General features: G+C 33.7%; 3 protein-coding genes and 1 long non-coding RNA gene across 11 annotated transcripts in view; 2 read left to right on the plus strand and 2 right to left on the minus strand.

Annotated features, from left to right (window-relative positions):
• Nucleotides 1-5,645, minus strand: part of LOC139988938 (dual specificity tyrosine-phosphorylation-regulated kinase 2) — a 38,818-nt gene extending 33,173 nt beyond the window's left edge. Inside the window, exon 1 of the mRNA XM_072006748.1 lies at nucleotides 1,425-5,645. Coding sequence (XP_071862849.1) covers nucleotides 1,425-2,624 — 1,200 coding nt within the window. The 5' untranslated portion in view covers nucleotides 2,625-5,645. The remainder of the gene's footprint in view (nucleotides 1-1,424) is intronic.
• A 629-nt stretch (nucleotides 5,646-6,274) lies between these two features.
• Nucleotides 6,275-8,671, plus strand: LOC139989228 (microtubule-associated protein 1 light chain 3 alpha). Of its 2 annotated transcripts, XR_011800292.1 has the most exons (5): nucleotides 6,275-6,440; nucleotides 6,774-6,936; nucleotides 7,021-7,205; nucleotides 7,275-7,612; nucleotides 7,699-8,671. XR_011800292.1 is itself a non-coding variant. In XM_072007383.1 (4 exons), exons 1-3 carry the CDS (start codon nucleotides 6,344-6,346, stop codon nucleotides 7,181-7,183), a joined length of 423 nt encoding a protein of 140 aa, XP_071863484.1. In that variant the 5' UTR covers nucleotides 6,275-6,343; the 3' UTR covers nucleotides 7,184-7,205; nucleotides 7,275-8,671. The 2 variants fall into 2 exon arrangements, 1 of the variants encoding a protein (XP_071863484.1); XM_072007383.1 differs by having other exon boundaries at nucleotides 7,275-8,671.
• A 572-nt stretch (nucleotides 8,672-9,243) lies between these two features.
• On the plus strand, nucleotides 9,244-17,673 carry Mapk-ak2 (MAP kinase-activated protein kinase 2). 7 transcript variants are annotated; one of them, XM_072007366.1, is made up of 9 exons: nucleotides 9,244-9,419; nucleotides 13,042-13,182; nucleotides 13,287-13,394; nucleotides 13,487-13,642; nucleotides 13,717-13,981; nucleotides 14,078-14,325; nucleotides 14,405-14,601; nucleotides 14,683-14,960; nucleotides 15,022-17,673. In XM_072007366.1, the coding sequence occupies exons 2-9, from the start codon at nucleotides 13,048-13,050 to the stop codon at nucleotides 15,279-15,281; spliced, it is 1,647 nt and encodes a 548-aa protein (XP_071863467.1). In that variant the 5' UTR covers nucleotides 9,244-9,419; nucleotides 13,042-13,047; the 3' UTR covers nucleotides 15,282-17,673. The 7 variants fall into 7 exon arrangements, with proteins under 7 accessions (XP_071863467.1, XP_071863469.1, XP_071863470.1 ...); XM_072007368.1 differs by lacking the exon at nucleotides 9,244-9,419 and adding an exon at nucleotides 11,171-11,314; XM_072007369.1 differs by lacking the exon at nucleotides 9,244-9,419 and adding an exon at nucleotides 11,187-11,324.
• LOC139989230 (uncharacterized) lies at nucleotides 9,419-10,895 on the minus strand. Its single transcript, XR_011800294.1, has 3 exons — nucleotides 10,756-10,895; nucleotides 10,527-10,682; nucleotides 9,419-10,191 (listed from the first exon to the last, which is right to left on the minus strand). It is a non-coding gene; the product is annotated as an uncharacterized lncRNA (long non-coding RNA).
• Nucleotides 17,674-17,785: the final 112 nt, after the last annotated feature.

Genomic DNA, 17,785 nt, shown 5'->3' on the forward strand with positions numbered 1-17,785 from the left:
TCCATATTTCTAGATATTGTTGAAATTAAACAAATAATAACAATAATAATATTATGTGCAATTTTACTGCAAATTTATTACAATTTACAAGTGGTTGAGCGCTACAAATCTGAGAAAATGGTTTGAGATTAGGTGCTGAAAGAAGGATGCATGATCACCCAATGGTTCTAGGTGAACGTGATTAACGATGAATACACCCTACTTGATTAAGCGAAGATTAAAATTATAAAATAAAGAAACGGAGAATTTTTAAATGATCTTTGCGTTTGGTTCCAACTGCTTTGCATTATGCCGGATTGTGATTTATTTTTTGTTTTAAAGCTATTCATAATACATCTAATTGTAATCTTATTTGGAGTTAGCTGCTTTACACGCTATTTTTCACTCCTCCGAAAATAACAACATGAATCTTCGCAAAAATTAAATTAATTATAGTATTTTATTATATAGTACATTATATAGCTAAATATAAGATCGGCGATCAATTTAGAAATCAATCTAAAATAGAAACATCTTGAACGTCGAGTTGCAATCGTCATTTATAAATCAACATTTAAAACTTTTGTTTACAACCTTTCATTATAATCATACAATAGTAAACTCTTTGTTACCTTCCTATTCTTGTAATAATCATTATATACGAAGAACCGTTTTAATACCAAATTGATTTATGCTTCTAACGCTATTCGAGCACTATTTTCCCTCAGAACTTTTCGAATTTCAGTTTCGTTCAGGAAACACGTGTACCTTCAAGTCTGACTAATTTTACGATCACGCTATATCTCTTCCAACAACAGTACGTACTTGCGTACCTACGTATAGAGTATGGTATGTATAAAGCATATCTGAGCACGCGAGCCAGCTTGTCGCGCTTATTCCGCTTGTGCCTGCCGGTATTCACGCTAACGACGAGCTTGTGTTCCCTGTCTGTTGAGAGGAGACGCGCCGTTTAATCTCGGCGAACGAAGAGCGTAAAAATCCAACACGAAACGAACAATGTATTAGATACTGACACGAGAGGTAGCTGTTTATCCTGCCCGAATCGAAGCGTTTGGGCAAAAAATTGAAAAAAAGCCAGGGTGAAGACCAGATTTCTCACGAATACGAATTCTGTGAACTTTCACGAGGTTTTACCAATCTTGAGTAATATATGCATTCCTCGTTCGTTCAAAAGTCGAAATGGATTTACTGCGATTGAAGATTGTATCATATAATATGACCAAAAATTATGTAGAATATAATATGATTAAAAATGATCATTATAATATATATATATAATTTAGAAACTTTTCTTCTATCTATCAAGCATAAAAAAAACAATTTTGGACTGTGCTATTTCCTGTATATTTTTAGTACATTATCTGAAATATATATAAAAGTTTAAATGAATGTATAGGGAGAAAAAAAGAGCAGCATGCGCTTACCTTGATACCACTGCGTCCCTGCTGTTTCAAAAGAACATTCTCCGGCTTCATGTCGCAATGAATGATCCTGTTCTTGTAAAGAGCGTCGAGGCACTGTAGCAGCGAGTGCGCGAACTTCTTCACGAGCTGCATACTGAAGCCCAGGAACTTGTTCTTCTTGATCAGCTCGTACAGGTTAATACTGAGCAATTCGAAGGTGATGCACATGTGGTTACGGAACGTAAACGAATCGAACATGTGAATGATATTCATCGTGTCGTCCTTATCTTGTTCACGTAGCTTCCTCAATATCTTCACTTCTTCCTGTGCCTGACGATGGAACCTTTTCTCGTTCCTGACCATCTTCAAGGCAACATGTTCCTGTTTCTTGTGATCGTACGCTTTCACAACCTGACCGAACGACCCTTTACCGATCACCTTCAGCACCTCGTACCTGTAGGCCACGTGATCGTGAGTCACGTGGATATAGGAACCATGTTCGTTGTCGTAGCCGTTGTTATGAGGCCGACCGATTATCCCCGGCCTCTTCTTCGCGTTCGCCCCGATAAAGTATATATGCCGATAATTAAAGATCTCATGGTGCTCGTAAGGCGTCAGCTTATCCACGTAAATCTTCAGCACGACATCGGGCGTGGCGGTAATCGTCTTCGGCTTACGTATACCACTGCCGCAGGAACTTCCGTTCGAACATCCATTCTTCACCACCAACGCGGTGCTCGATTGACTGTTTGACTGCGTATGCTGAGACTCGTGAGCTGTAGTAGTGGTGGTGGTGGTGGTGGTGTGACTGAAATTATGACTGGAATTATGAGTGAAGTTATGACTGGAATTATTGTGACTCGAATTATGACTCGAATTGTGACTCGAATTGTGGCTCGAGTTGTGGCTTGTATGCGAGCTCAGGCTCAAGTTTAAATTTTCCGAGTTCCCGGTCAGGCTGAGCAGGCTGTTGTTAGCGCTGGAACTTAAGCTCGGCAGATGAGTACCAGCCATGTGATTGGCGCGGGTCAAGTAACTAGGCGACGATTCACTGGCAGACTGCTTCAAAGCTAACGTGTTACTCTTCAGGGGTGGTAGATGATTGCTTTCGCTCGTCGGAGCGGTGAAAGTCTGCGTGGAGATCGCGTTCGCGGGTACGAACAGTTTTGGTCTAGACCGGGGCATCTCGAACGTGCTCGAAGATAACGTTAAGCTAGTCATTTGTGTCCATTTGACGATGATGTTCGAGCGTGTGTTTCGTCCCGGGCAGACCAACGGGTCGTTTATCGAAGGAAATGAAACAAGCAATCATTGGATGATTACTCGTACCCCGATACGGATCGATAAGGTGTCTTCTTTCTCTAAGGTCTTCTTTCTCTCGTGATTTCGGCTATTATTATTTCTTCTAACGTGTCACGATGTATTGTCGTTTGGATAAAAAACATATTGGTTCGTTGAGATTGATACACTAGTTAAACGCGATTGTTATTGCTCACCTTACTTCGATCTTTCTTCCCGTTTTGCAAAGTTCGCAGATCTAAGTCAGTTTATTTTATATTTGTATACAATATATATGTATAATATAGGAGTAAATCTAGTCAATCTGCCGATCTCGTTAACTAGCTTTTTCGTGTAAGTTAATTCGCCTCGAATAAATTAATCGACTAAAGGATTTAATGCGATTTGAATTTCAGTCTCGTTCTCGGTGTCTGCTGAATTGCAACGTGCAAAATGCTTCTCCTTTTCTTTCTATACTTTGTCTCTTCGACGACTATTTAGTGAACCTTGAAATTATTAATTAACTCTCCTAAGACTTTACGAAGCATATTACGAACAAACTGCGATGCGTGCTCGATAAATGCGCATTAATTCTTTAGAAGAGCGTGTCGAATAAGATTCGATCCCTGATGCCGATGAAGCGGTCGCACGTGCGGCTTGAAATACAATCGATCGTCTAAAAATATTTCGTCGAGAAAGGAAAGAAGAAAAAAAAAAGACTTCTCGATGTAAATGCAGCGGACTAGAAATTGTGATGAATCTTCTTGTTGTAGCGAGCGCGAACGACGATCGTCGATCGTTAAAAAAGCTCGACGTGGTCGTCGACGGGTATATTCTTTCTTTCTTTCTTTATTTATTTATTTCGCGTGTTCGCCACTTTCGTTGTCACCCCTTCGTGCACGGCCTGTGTGCGCGGCTTCGAACGATGAAAATAAGAGGAACTATGAACCCAACACGACTGACGTCACTTCTGACTACCATGCACAGCTGTCTACCCCCCTCAGAATTATTCATCCGACTTGTATTAATTCCCTTCGTCGCTTGACCCTTCGCTCGTTATCACCAGCCAGTGTCTCCACCTTCTTTACCGCATTGGAACGACGCGATGCTCCTTTTACCTTCGTACGAAGTTTCGAACGTCTAATTTTATAATCTATCAAGCACGAGGGCAAACGCATCGTGCGAAAACTGTCTACCACCTCTCTGACTGGAGGTTATTGGCACCAGGCCGGCCAACACGAACGACTTCGCTCCATTGAATATTTTCTTTTTTCCTTTTCCTCTTTCTCCTTTTTTTTTTTCAAGTTTCTTCAACAGACAAACTTTCGAATAGAATGTACGTCAAGCTCTGTCAAAGTAACAACATTGTCGTTTTTCGTACAATGGATGTTCACTCTCGACGAGATTCACCTTTCTTGAAGCGTAATAACCGTTAATCAGAACAGCCATATACGATTCGATTCGAACGATTTGTCGCGAAGAGGATTCTAAGAGTAAATCGTCCTCGTCGAATGATCGTTGATAATCGATGGAAAGTCATTCGATGGTTATGAACGTCGTATACGATGAATATCTTTTCTAGCAGTAGAATTTTATTAACAGATTTTAATTAATAAAGTACAGCTTCTCAAGTCTTCTCGGGCAGTTAATTATTCGTATAATCACGGACGAACGTGTTCTATTTACATGCGTCGACATTCCCTGTGGTTCGTAGCTAAATCGTTCACATTATATCAATTCGAACGAAGATTCCTCGCGATAGCAATCCGGCGAACGTTCGTCGTCATCAAATCGTGCCGAATTTTTTCGATTGCAACATATCATATTATCACACCTACGACGACACTGCAAAATCGAAATCGAGCCGCACCGCGTTGCCAGACAATATGCTGAATTTCTCACACGCTCGGTCGTGGACCCCGTGCACGCATGAAAATCGAAGCAAACACCGCGAATACGATGAACGTGGCCGCACCTTGATAACTGTTTACAAGCGAAACGTCCTCTCTCAGCGTTAATCGTGAGAAACTTGTTACTTTCGTCTCTTTGTTCTCGTTTGTTAAGACGATAATAAATGAATAAATGCAAAAGTTGGGTGGATGTTCAGGAACGACAGATTATTTTTCATCGAAACAAAGGCAAGCACGAAACGAAGTTCGTCGCTTCTGGCACACTGACTGGCTGGCTGGCTAGCTAGCTGGCTGACTTCTCTTTCTTTCTCTCTCTCTCTCCCACCCTTCCTCTTTCTCCGTCCTTCTCCTTTCTCGCGATTCTCCTTATCTATCTCTCTCACGCCGCCACCATGTTTATTCTTTTTATACCCCCGTTAAACGTTGTGTCAGGACGGTTCAGAAGGGGTAGACGACCAGGCAAAAGGATGAACGGCCAGACTAACTGGCTGATGCACGATCTCTCGCGTATTTAGCTATCGGTTTTGAAAGAAGAATAAAAGCGATATCTCGCGGGAGAGATTTTTGCGAATCTTCGGCGGTTAGACGACGTAGCATGACGCTTCCCGTGGTAAAGATCCCTCTATCGTGATTTCTACGATTATCGAGATGCGATTGTCTATCATTTCTATGGTGGATTCTGTGTACCTTCTCTATCTATATATTTCGAATACAGATGTTTTTGTTATCCCTTTCCCTTGTACTGAACGTTCGGCGTGTACCAAGCAAGTTGTACAGTCAATTCCGAAGAACGATAGGTACGCTGCTGAGGCTGCATTTAATAGCACTAAATTCTTTTACTTAATTCCGGCACAACTTTTCACTGAGAAATCCACACTTGCTGATTCGCGAACCACTCAAAGCGGGAGCACCATTACTCTATTCATAAAGAAACGCCTGCTGTGACACCCACGCATGCACTCTCACGTATACAGACAGTTGGTGCTTGCCGCACGCACAGGTGTCCACAGTCCATACGTATTCCTATATCAAAGACAGAGGGAGGACATAGACTAGACTGTTACTTTAGATGATTCGGTATCTCTTCCACGTTTTAGTTCCCATTTCCTCCGTGAAGTGGCTCGCGATATTATTTCATTTAAGTTCGTCCAATGAGTCGAGTTAGAAGAAGTAAATAAAACCACGTATTCAAAATATAGGGGAAACAAAATCATAATCATCAAATATTAAAATAAAAAGATTCTAGCTATTAATCATATCGTTTCACTACGTGTATCAAGTTCAGCAGCTCAATTTAAACATTTTCTATAATGATACAAAAGTAACCCTAAAGATTATAATTTCAGAGTAACTACTAGCCAATAGCTGGGGCGCTACGTGCATTATATAAACGGAATTATTAATCTTTTCTGACTCAATCTGTTGAACAAATCAATTCCATTATTTGATTTTCTATTCAAATAAAGAGTCTTTTTACCATAGAAAGTTTTATATACTATAAATCCGTTATACATATTACAGTATTAAATTTCACTTGATGTATATCTTTGTATTGTGCAATTCATGACGGAAATTTGTTTTCAAAGGATAGGAAGAGAGAGAAGAAGTGGTCGAATACAAAAACCACTGAGAAGTAGCAAGAGGGCAGCATATACCAATGTGGACGTATATTAGCATTGTCTTCTTCAACCTAGCTTAAACTGAAAACAGTCTGAGATTGGCATCATTTTGGTCCGTTGAGAATACCTTTTTATGCTTACAGCTGATATCATTTTAAACGTCGTAATAACACATAGTGAATTCAAGATGAATTTAAATCCTAAATCATTTAAAGAAAAACGTTCGTTCGGTAAGCATACGTTTTCTTATATTAATTATAATATCTTTATAATTAAAATTACCAGACAAATCTAAATCTAAACAAACGGCACAGTATATCTGCGATGTTTTTGCTTACTTTATAGCTCGATATACTTTTATTTTATTGATAATATTGAATCATGTACCCTTCATAACAAATGAATAATATCTTGTACAGAGTAACATTCGTTTAAAGTTGCGTGTAAATATATCTTTAAATTAATTTTAATAAATTAAATAATATTAAAAATTACATCCAGAAATATTATATTATCTTTTGTGAAACATTAATAATCTTTAAGAATTCGTTCATAAAATTTAGCACAAAGGTCTGCTGATGTGGAATTAATTAGACGACAACATCCAAATAAGATACCCATTATTGTCGAAAGATACTATGGAGAGAAACAGTTACCTATATTGGACAGATCCAAATTTTTAGTACCCGATTTTTTGACAGTGGCGGAATTCGTTAAAATTATTAGGTATATTTTTAAATATTTTCTAAACTATTTACAGAACTAATATATAATTTATAAGTAGTAATATTTATTGACAATAACTAATAGACGCAGACTACAGCTACATCCGACACAGGCATTTTTCCTATTAGTAAACCAAAGAAGTATGGCAAGTGGTAGTATGACTATGGCACAACTTTATCAGAGAGAACAAGATGCGGATGGCTTCCTTTATGTAGTATTTGCCAGCCAAGAAGTATTTGGGCATTAAATTCCATCATTTTAGTTTACAAGTAAGTTTAAATTATTTAGTGTTAAAAATATTTAAGATTACTTTAATATCTTATAATTTTTAATTATAGGTAAAAATAATCTTTTTGTGGGATATGCTACATTCTAAATACTTTTAAGAACACTTAGGAAAAATTTTAGATCTATCCTGACTTATGTCTGCCATCAACTGGATATGCAGAATATATGTGTGATCAACTTGCAGTACCTGCTGTAATAATTAACGAAACAATCAAGATTGACATTTTTGTGTAAAACTATCATGGTGCTTTGATCTTTCAACATATATATTAGTTATATTTCACATAAGTTACAGTATAAGATTAAGTTTATTGCTAATAACAGGACACACTTTTAAAATTCTTTAATAGTTCCAGACAACAACTATAACAACCATCAGTCTTAATAGGTAAGAAGGTTACCTATATAATATTTGTATCTAGTATCATTAATCTGAATTTGTTTACTTCTATATTTGTCTTATGTATCTAATAGATTATAATGTATAAGGAGGGAGTAGTACTATATAAACAATATAGTAACAAGTAGTGGCCAGTTTATATATAACAAATTGTAAAGTATATTTACAAACAAAACTGGAATCAAATTATTCTATATATGTTTGACTTTTGCTACTATGCGAATTATGTAATAACTATTACTTATATTCATCATATGCCTGTTTATAGTTTACGTATGTATCAGACAAATTGTTAATAGGTATCTGAAATCCCTGAGAGTAAACAAAAAAATGATTTAAATTACTTAAGGTATCTATAAATGAAAATATCTTCTCCAGTTCATGTATTCTGTTCACGAAATATTGAAACAGTAAAGAAAGTGTTCATACATATGACTACACAATATACCATGTGTATTGATATGTGATAATGTTATTACACTCGTATCAGTTTTACTAAACATATTTGCATTATGAAATTCAATTGGATTATAATGGATTCTAACTGAAATATATATATGTATAAAATTATGCACTTAATAATACGATTATTATCTTCTACTGTTTGATACTAGTAACTTATGACAATTGTCTTGAATTATGTCTTAAATTTGAAAAGTTATAAGCGCACTTATCTTTGATCTTCAGAGAAGTAAATTAAATAAGAAACAAAAGTACCTGGCATCGTAACTAAGAGTGAAAATAACAATCATTGTATCAATGAGACAATTCTATAAGACTTAACAATTCAATACCATTTTCAGTTTTACTATTGTTATTACTATCAACATTTTACTACGAATCTTATTTACCAATACGAATAATAATTAAGATCTGATATCATGAATTGTAAGAAAAAAACCTGCTAACCTTACGTAATTATATAATATTATTTTTAGGCAATAAGACGTGATTAATATTAATTTGATACAAATTGAGTTGAAACTTACTTTGATTACATTAAATTTTTCATGTGTAATTAATTAAAAATGTGGCTTTCTACAAACATTTTTCAGTATCTATAAAAAATATAATAATGGTAAAAACAATAAAAATGAGCCCTTAATTCACAGATAGATGGATATTTCAATAAAGATGAAATTTTAGTAGTATATTAGTGATATTATTATAAATATTAGTGATATTAATGATACGCTTTATTAATACTTATATATATATATATATATATATATATATAAGTGTTAATACTTATATATAATGAATTTATGTATAACATGTATTACATGGAAAATTGTTTGCAATAAATAACGTTTTGCAATATATTGAATGCTTTCTTACCAAATTTGTATTAGATATTTTCAATCTGTTAACGCTAAAGGTTACGTTAGGAGCTTATATATGTATTCTGAAATTTAATCCTTTTATACGAGATAGGATAATAAAGAAATTTAAATATAAATTATGGTTATATGGCAACTTCCTTTACCATCATGGCGATACTTCCTGAAAACAGTTCTTAAACTTACCGAGGATATGGCGCGACGTACAAATTCTTCAACAAAGGTTCGAAATCGTGAATCTGTATACAACCGCGTATCGATGGCAGCAGATGTATTGTCGAGTGGCTATAAAGGTGAGCGGTGGGGTTAGGCACGGGGGGGAAGGAGGCAAAGGAAAGGTAAAGGTTAGAAGAGGTTATGAACTCTAACCCACGGATGGTTGACGAAGTCTAGCTGTTGCTATGAACTGTCCAAATGACACATAGTCAAATCTATCGTCGTTATTAATAACAAAGGTAAGTCCGTACAAAAATTACGTACTTTTTAGTATTTAGCTTTGTGTTATCCTTTCGTCGATAACGATGCATGAAATCCGAAACGTTGACTCGCCCACATCGAATCAATCTGTGCACGTTCCTTCATAAAATTAAATACTGTAAAATACATATTTGCAGGTTTCTCCGTAATTAGATTGTTAGTAAATAAAATACTATTCTTCCTTAAGGATAAAATAGTGATTGTATATTTTGACAATGTCATTATGAAATCTTGTAACTCTGTTGATAATAACATTACTTTTTCCGTTATGTTTTTTACATTCAAAAATTTTCAATTTAATATTTTACTTTTATTGTACAACTAATTCGAACGTTGAAATGTAAAATATTTTTTTATAAGGGAAATAATTTTTAAATTCTTTTCTCATATGCTCGTATATTGCGAAACTGAAAAATAATGAAAATACCTAAAAATTATAAGAGAATAATAAGTTTGCCTATCTTTTAAAAGTCAAGAATTTACGTCATTATAAATTCGCAGATAATAATACAAAAATTGATTATGATAAACAAAAGAGGAAAGAATAATGCGCGATTAGTAGTGCAATTTTAACGCAGCAAGTGGGATTACAAGATAAATCTGTGTCGATACGGTGATCAAGTAGGTAGGAGGTAACCTTCGGACCCACAAGCGACCTTTACCTGTGAAGTCCGGTCGTATAGATAGAAATAATTACTCTCCAATGACTATTCTTCTTCGCTGATGCTCTTCCAAGAAATCTTTAGCTAACTTGAAATGACCAATCGAAAGGTTATAAGTCAACATAATATATTTAAAAGATGCTAATTTAACCGACAAAAATAGAATCCATATTTTTAATAAATTAATATATCGTATTGCTCTGATTAAAATTATATAAGATTATTGCTATAATTATTTACAGTTCATCCAAAATTTGAGTCTATTTTTATTTTGAAATATAAGCTGTATACATTCGAAATAAAAATACATTCAAGATAATTTGTTCAGGTAAAGTCGTACATTTTTTCCTATGTTTCAGCTTCAAAATTTTCACATATTTAGAACGAAAAGATTTTTAAATATCGAAAATTTGAATTCAGTACCTGTCTTCTAGTCTCCAATTTATTTATAATGTACACAATATGTTTCTATAAGAAAGTTTCACACCGTTAATAGATATCAGATTGTAGTTTCGTTAGTTAAAAGAACATTATGTTGTACGTACACGTTAACGTAAATGATTCCCCTAATATTCATATCTGAAAGTAATGGTGCATAGGAATATTTGCTGGGTCATGATATGCATTTTTAATAGAAATTTTTGCCACTAACTGTTCGTGTTTGACCTATTCTCGTTCGACGTTGCGACCTCGAGCCTCAACCGATAAGTCATCGCGGGCGTGTATTACGTGACATAACCTGTAACGTTCGTCGAGAAGCCACTATGCGGTCCTTTACAGCGAATGCTCTCGCTCAGGTAGAAAAGCAGGCAAGCGGGGCGAGAATGCACCTGGCCGGTGTGTCTTGGCGGTATACAAGAGAGTGACCTGCCAACCTGCCAGTACAGCGAACGGCCTGGCTGCGTTCACCTGTGCAAGGTTGCCTTTAAACTTCAGACGTGGTGTTTTTGTGCCCGAGAGCGCTCATACCGAGTAAAAAGATTCCGCATATATACTGCGAATGTGTTAGTTTATCGTGTTCTCTCGTCGTTTGATTTATTAAAAATTTTGTTTTTTGAATATATATTCGAATAACGAATATATATATATATATATTTATTCCGCGCGTATTACCGCGTGGCTAGCTACGTTATATTTTCAGAACCGTGCGTGACCTGTGAGAGCGCCACCGCCGACACACGCAAATGCGGTGATACAGGTCGACCCAACAGGTAGTGTATTGTGCGTACCGTCCTCGAACTTTAATGTAAGACACGTCGCGTGTTTTCTAAGGTCGGTCAGGAAAACGCAATTCGTTTCATAAAATGTTTTAAAATGATATATTCATGTCTATATAAGATAAATAAAATTATAAGGAATTAATTTATTTTAAAAAATTATAGTTCTGGATTCTGGCTATACTTCTTGTACTTTCAATTAAGATTCACCTTTTATCCATTAATAATATATTTCCAATTGTTGTTTGGCGGACTGTTCATCATAGTGCATGAAATACTATCGAAGATAGGATCGTCGAAATGTAAACGATAAAGGCGGCCGCGATAAAATTTGTTAATAGTTTATAATGACACGTGTCTAAACGGGTCAATGGCTCAAGTTTGAAAAATAGAAAAGACGACAGGTGTCATATTACTATCGTGAAATTCTTGATCGCAAAATGGAATGACGTTGAATCTCACGCATGACACTTCCGTGAAATCAGATACATGTGTTATTATTAATCATAAAGATAAAGTAAGTATTGTGTGTATACAAGTTGATTGTTTGTATGAAAGAAATTTGATTCTAAATGTAAAAAATTTCTAAAAAGCACAAACGTATTTTCGTACGTTCGAAAGTAGCTGTGGTTATTCGGTTGAAAGCTTTATCGTGATTAGAAAGGTTGTGAGAGTACGCTTACAGAGAGAGTACGATGCATAACGAAACGTAAGGTCCAAGAATGTTAAGTATTTTGGAGCAACGGTACAGGCATCGTTTTCTCATGTTACTGCACTGACAGTGGTGACGAAGTCGGATCACGAGTGTATGGAAATGGACCATTCGCTCTATGACAGCCAGTGTAGCATGGCTATGGTATCGGCATGCGCTTAACCACGTAGCAACCTACGAACCGAACAACTCGGGACCATCTCTTTCACTTCTTAAAATGGTAGGGGGAAAGGGTTGCGGCAGGTAGGGGCGGACGGCAAATGCTCCAGTTTTCATTTTTATACCGCGTCGATGCTTAGGCCTTTAAACGATACCTTCTATCTGCCTAGATCAAATCGGATTGTACATGATCACGATTTATCCGATCCTACTCGATGTAATGCTACCAATATCTGTGGAGCATTTTGCAATCTTCATAGAAAAGATTTTTTTTATGTATTTTTTCAGTCACATTAAAGCTAGATCTTTCTTGTACAATTGAATAATGTTATTAGTAAATTATTTTATGTTACAAGCTTACAGGTTATATCGACACTAGTAAATTTTCTTGCATAACAGTAACAAGTTTGAAAATAAAACGAGCAAATTTCTATAAGTGAATTTCACAAGCAAACCAGCTGTTTGTGCTATTTACCGTAAAATTATAAAAATTGTTTAAAGTTTATAAGCTGCAATTTACCTCTGATAATTTGATATTATTTGTTGATAAATTATTTTGTAAGAGGGTCCTGATTATTGTGAAAGGAATAGTTAATTAATTGTCTATTTATTTGAATATAAATGTAAAATTATCATTGTTCTTTTAAAGATATGTATCAACAAAGCGGAAAGATATTAATTTATGAATTCTATACGCAATTTCTTTAAACAACAAGTGGTTTGCGAGTATTTGCGGTTGTTTAAGATATACGTAATATATATATATGTGTATAGTGACGTCACCATAGGAATATTTTATGTTTTACGAATCGTACAATTATGTAAGTATCTTTATTTGTTATTGTTGCAGAAAGAAATGGACAGGGATCATAGAGAACCACATGATCACGATAATTTAAATGAAAACGAGGAAGAACGAAAATTAGGAATGGACTTCCGTAATTTATCTCGTCACCATGGTATGGATCATGTAGCTGATGTTGAAACAGAGGTGCTTATTTCATTTTTTAATGATTTAAAAATTATTATCCTAACTTAAATGTTCAAATTACTTTCTTGAGATTATTTAATAACAACTTTTTATTTTTATTACAGCGTGATATGGAAATTGATCAAAACGATCGGGGTGAAAATTTACAAGACGATAAACTAGATCAAAATGTAGGAAGAAATTTTCACAGTTTAGCGCATCATCCCGCTGTGGTATAATTTCGGTGTATTAATTTTTGCAGAAATTAGAAACAGAACTTTTAAGATACTTTTTATTAATTGTATAATGAACTATATATTTTTAGAGAGATATGGAAAGGGATCGAAATAATCATGTAGACAATGTACATGATGATAAAGTTGATCACAAAATGGGACGAGATTTTCGTAATTTGAGTTCTCATGCAGGCATTGTTCATTTACACTCTGGAATTGAACATTTAAATAATGTTGATGTAGAGGTAGGATTTTCGTCTATTTGTTTTTTAATTTTTATATTGTTCGAATATGTGCTTCACATTTTATTACTTTTTAGGTAAAATTAGCAAGAGATGTCCGTGGTTCTTTAGGTTTGGGACTGTCATTAGAATTATGTGTGGTTTGTGGGGATAGGGCTAGTGGAAGACATTATGGGGCAATAAGTTGCGAAGGTTGTAAAGGGTTTTTTAAACGTAGCATTAGAAAACAATTGGGTTATCAATGTAGAGGAAGCAAAAGTTGTGAAGTTACCAAACACCATAGAAATCGGTGTCAGTATTGTAGGCTTCAAAAATGTCTTGCAATGGGAATGAGAAGTGATTGTAAGTTTATTTAAGATACAGAATGAAACATTCAGTTTTTTAATTTAATTTTAAACAGTTTTGTAATTGTTAACATATTGTACTATAATGTTACAGCTGTTCAGCATGAAAGAAAACCAGTGCTAGGCGAATCAGCAGGAACAAAAGTAGGAAATAGAAGTCCTAGGGTTAAACCAGAACCGCAGCAATCAGTATCTGAGACTCCTCCAACTTGGGAACAACCTGAAAGCCCCAGTATGGAAGACCAAAGCAGTGATAGTGATCTGAGTGATGCATTAACATTAGCAAGAGAACGTTTACTTATTTCGCATGCATTAGATAGCATGGCTAAACTTATTGGAGATGTATGTTTCATTTATATCAGGAAAATCTTTGCAAAATATCTTTAAATATTTTTGCGACTTTTATATAATTTTATTATAGAGTGTTAATGGTTCAAGTGAGCCAGAAGAAGAATGGACTGGCCAATTAATTTCCGAAAGACATACGTTATTCGAACTAAGGGCCCCAAGCCCAGCTCCTGCGTACTTATCAATACATTATATTTGCGAGAGTGCCGCTAGATTACTTTTTTTGTCAGTTCATTGGGCCCGAGGAATTCCAGCATTTCAAGCATTACCGTGCGTAAATAAAGAGCATGATATTAATCAAAATGTTACCTGTAAAGATTGGACATTGGACAAACTTATTAATTTTTACAGATCTGAAGTCCAAACAACGTTAGTGCGTAGTTCCTGGGGACAGCTTTTTACTTTAGGACTTGCACAATGTGCATATACTTTATCCCTTCCCAGTATTCTAACATCAATAATAAATCATTTACAAGCTAGTATTGCACAGGAAAAAATTACAGCTAGTAAAGTGAAGTCTGTCACAGAACATATATGTAGACTACAAGATTGTGTTAGTTCACTTCATAAATTACAAGTGGATTCCGTTGAATACGCGTACCTTAAAGCGTTGACTCTTTTCAGTGCCGGTAAGTAAAGAATACTCCATTTGTACAAAAGTTGTCTATTTTTAAATTGAAATTTTTATAGACAATGTCTTAGCCGGCGTGTGGCGTAAAAAGGTTGAAGTTTTACAAGAAGCTGCATGGACAGAACTACAACAACGCGTAGGATCCAACAGGTTACCTCGCCTTCTTTTAAGGCTTGCACCACTTCGTTCAATTAACCCTAGGGTCTTGGAAGATTTATTCTTTGCAGGTCTTATCGGTAGGGTAAGCGTAGCTAGTGTCGTGCCTTATATTCTTACTATGCAAGATTACAAAGCTGAACCTGAAAGTCATATGGGGTGACAATTACTAATTGTGCAATGTAAATCGTGACCTAAAAAAGTGATATCTATAAATACATACATATGTTATATATATATATATACACATATACGCGTTAGCGCTAAATGACTTGAATATTTTTATACATTGAGAAAGAAAAATGTAACGAGGCAATGTTGATTTTTATTTTTCATAAAAGAACTATAATTCTCTTTCTCCTTATATATATATATATACACACACACACACACATGTTTAAAAACATATATATATATATATATTTCTCACATGCCTCTTTTTAAAGTTGTTAAAACTCAGGGTAGATGTGTTTTAACTTGTTAATCAGATGTAATATTTAGCTTAAAATATTTCAACGTTTAACATTTTTTTATTTATTATAAATTGACTGCCTGTTGTACAAAACTTTCCGTCTTGCACAAAACGTTGTATTTGTAAAAAATGTTAATAGTAACATATTTATTATCGAAAATATTATTATCATTGCTATCAGTATAAACTCATCCTTTCATTAAAATTACAAACAATGTTACAATATCATACGTGACCAATTATCACTTGATCAAATATCAGAAAGAAGCTTTAATTTCGTGTTTTTTTAATAAAAATATATTCCTGGAAAGTTTTGTATTGGCATATATTATAAAAAAACATGTGGTTCAATATTATTATACTTATAATTTATTAGCAGTGAAGAAAGATAGCCCTTTGCTCGAATTAATAATCTTTTACTTCATCAATTCAACAGTTTTTTTATTATATATATATAATATTCTAACTATTTTTACGTAAAAATATTGAAAAATTGTAAAAATTTTCAGAAAAAATTTTTTTCTGTTACATATACATTAAAATCTTCACAGAAGTTTAAAACGGTAACTAAATTATTTCTTTATGATCACTGCATTTTTCCGTCCAAAAAATCACTAATGTCTTAGTTTTGATAAAAGAGAAGATAATTCAATATAACTATCAGTACAAACAAATCACATATTTCGTTGTAATTTTAATGACATAGTAATTTTGTTAGATATGAGTTGGCATATGCACACTTTTTACTTATTTTTCTAGAAAATAGTCATTGCAAATATGATATATTTCTAGACTGTGTTTTATTGTAGATTAAGTAAAAAAGATGCATCATATTTAAAATGCCCATAAAAAAAGAATACATTGTGCAATAATACTAATTTGTGCTACATTCAAGAAAAAAAAGTCAGGAATTTTCTTAAATATTAAGTTTATTCTGCATCAAGTATTATTTACTTCAAAACGGACAATAATAGTATATTTTTTATCAAAAACAAAAACACTTAGCAAGTTAAAAGAAATAAAGAAATAAATATGTATGCGTTTACTTAATAAATTGTACATTTTATATCTTACTGTTAATTATTGTAATTATATTCATATAATAGAATATAAATGTAAGCGCATATATTATTTGTATGTACTTGAAAATTAAGAAATATTAAATTAGCATTAGTAAGTTAGGATAAAAGTAATGCTATGTATTTAATGTTATTAATAATATTTAGAATATGGATATTTTTCCGAGTTATACTGTAACGAATGTACGAATCGTTAAATATTTTTAAACTGTTCTCAATTGTTAATGTTCATAAAAACGTTTTGCTGGTTGAGATTTCCATAAACATTTTTCTGATTAATAGGTATAAGTACTAAGTACAATATTTCTAGCAATGTTTAATATTTAGTTAAACATAAGTATTTTCTCTAATTCGATAATCCAAAGATTAAACCACAATACGTTTTCTTTTCAAGATGTTCTGTACATTATATCTGTTGATTAAAATCTGATGTAATTTTTAGTAACTATTAACAGTACATACTATGTACTTTAATAAAAGTACTAACGAATTTTTCATGAAACGATACTGTGGTACACTGTACCAATAATGATAATACTGATAGTAATTTAATTTTACAGTATCATAAGTGATATTGACTGTAATACATAGAAATTGTTACTTGTGTATCATGAAAGAACGTATTCATTGCATCACATGTCACGTACAATCTTCCAATGACAAATTGTATCGATGGAAATTATCTTTTAGGCTTTCGTATACTTTGTATGATACAGTTTTTATTTAATGAAATACTTAATGGACAATATGATTAGAAATGATAAGATGAAAGAGAAACCTATATGTAAATATAAAATGTGCCTGTACGAAAAGATATATTTATATTAAATGTAATAATTTTGTAATTATCTAAGTGATAAAAATGCAAGAGACCTGAAGATTGTTGCCCCCTTCAGTTTTATTACATCGAAAAATTGTGTATATACATGCATACATGTCTAATTGTAATGTAACATAAAATAACCCTATAATAATAATTGAAAAAAAAATTATTAGCTTGTAAAGCCGTATTTCATTTAATCACTCCGTCATCACTTTAATTTAATAGATTTTTTAAAAACTAAATTTCATAGAAGAAATTATAGAAGGGGCCCAAAATACTGACGTATGGACCTA

The sequence above is a fragment of the Bombus fervidus genome, chromosome 7 (assembly GCF_041682495.2).
Source record: "Bombus fervidus isolate BK054 chromosome 7, iyBomFerv1, whole genome shotgun sequence".
NCBI lineage: Eukaryota > Metazoa > Arthropoda > Insecta > Hymenoptera > Apidae > Bombus > Bombus fervidus.

What these genes read in the sequence shown, in the direction of transcription:
- LOC139989228 (XM_072007383.1), top strand. Translation starts at nt 6,344, where the DNA reads ATGCTTACAGCTGATATCATTTTAAACGTCGTAATAACACATAGTGAA. An exon ending in TAAAGAAAAACGTTCGTTCG is followed by an intron (nt 6,441 to 6,773) that starts GTAAGCATACGT and finishes CATAAAATTTAG; the next exon opens with CACAAAGGTCTGCTGATGTG. An exon ending in GAATTCGTTAAAATTATTAG is followed by an intron (nt 6,937 to 7,020) that starts GTATATTTTTAA and finishes AATAACTAATAG; the next exon opens with ACGCAGACTACAGCTACATC.
- Mapk-ak2 (XM_072007364.1), top strand. Translation starts at nt 12,151, where the DNA reads ATGACAGCCAGTGTAGCATGGCTATGGTATCGGCATGCGCTTAACCAC. An exon ending in TAGCTGATGTTGAAACAGAG is followed by an intron (nt 13,183 to 13,286) that starts GTGCTTATTTCA and finishes TTTTTATTACAG; the next exon opens with CGTGATATGGAAATTGATCA. An exon ending in AATGGGAATGAGAAGTGATT is followed by an intron (nt 13,982 to 14,077) that starts GTAAGTTTATTT and finishes ATAATGTTACAG; the next exon opens with CTGTTCAGCATGAAAGAAAA.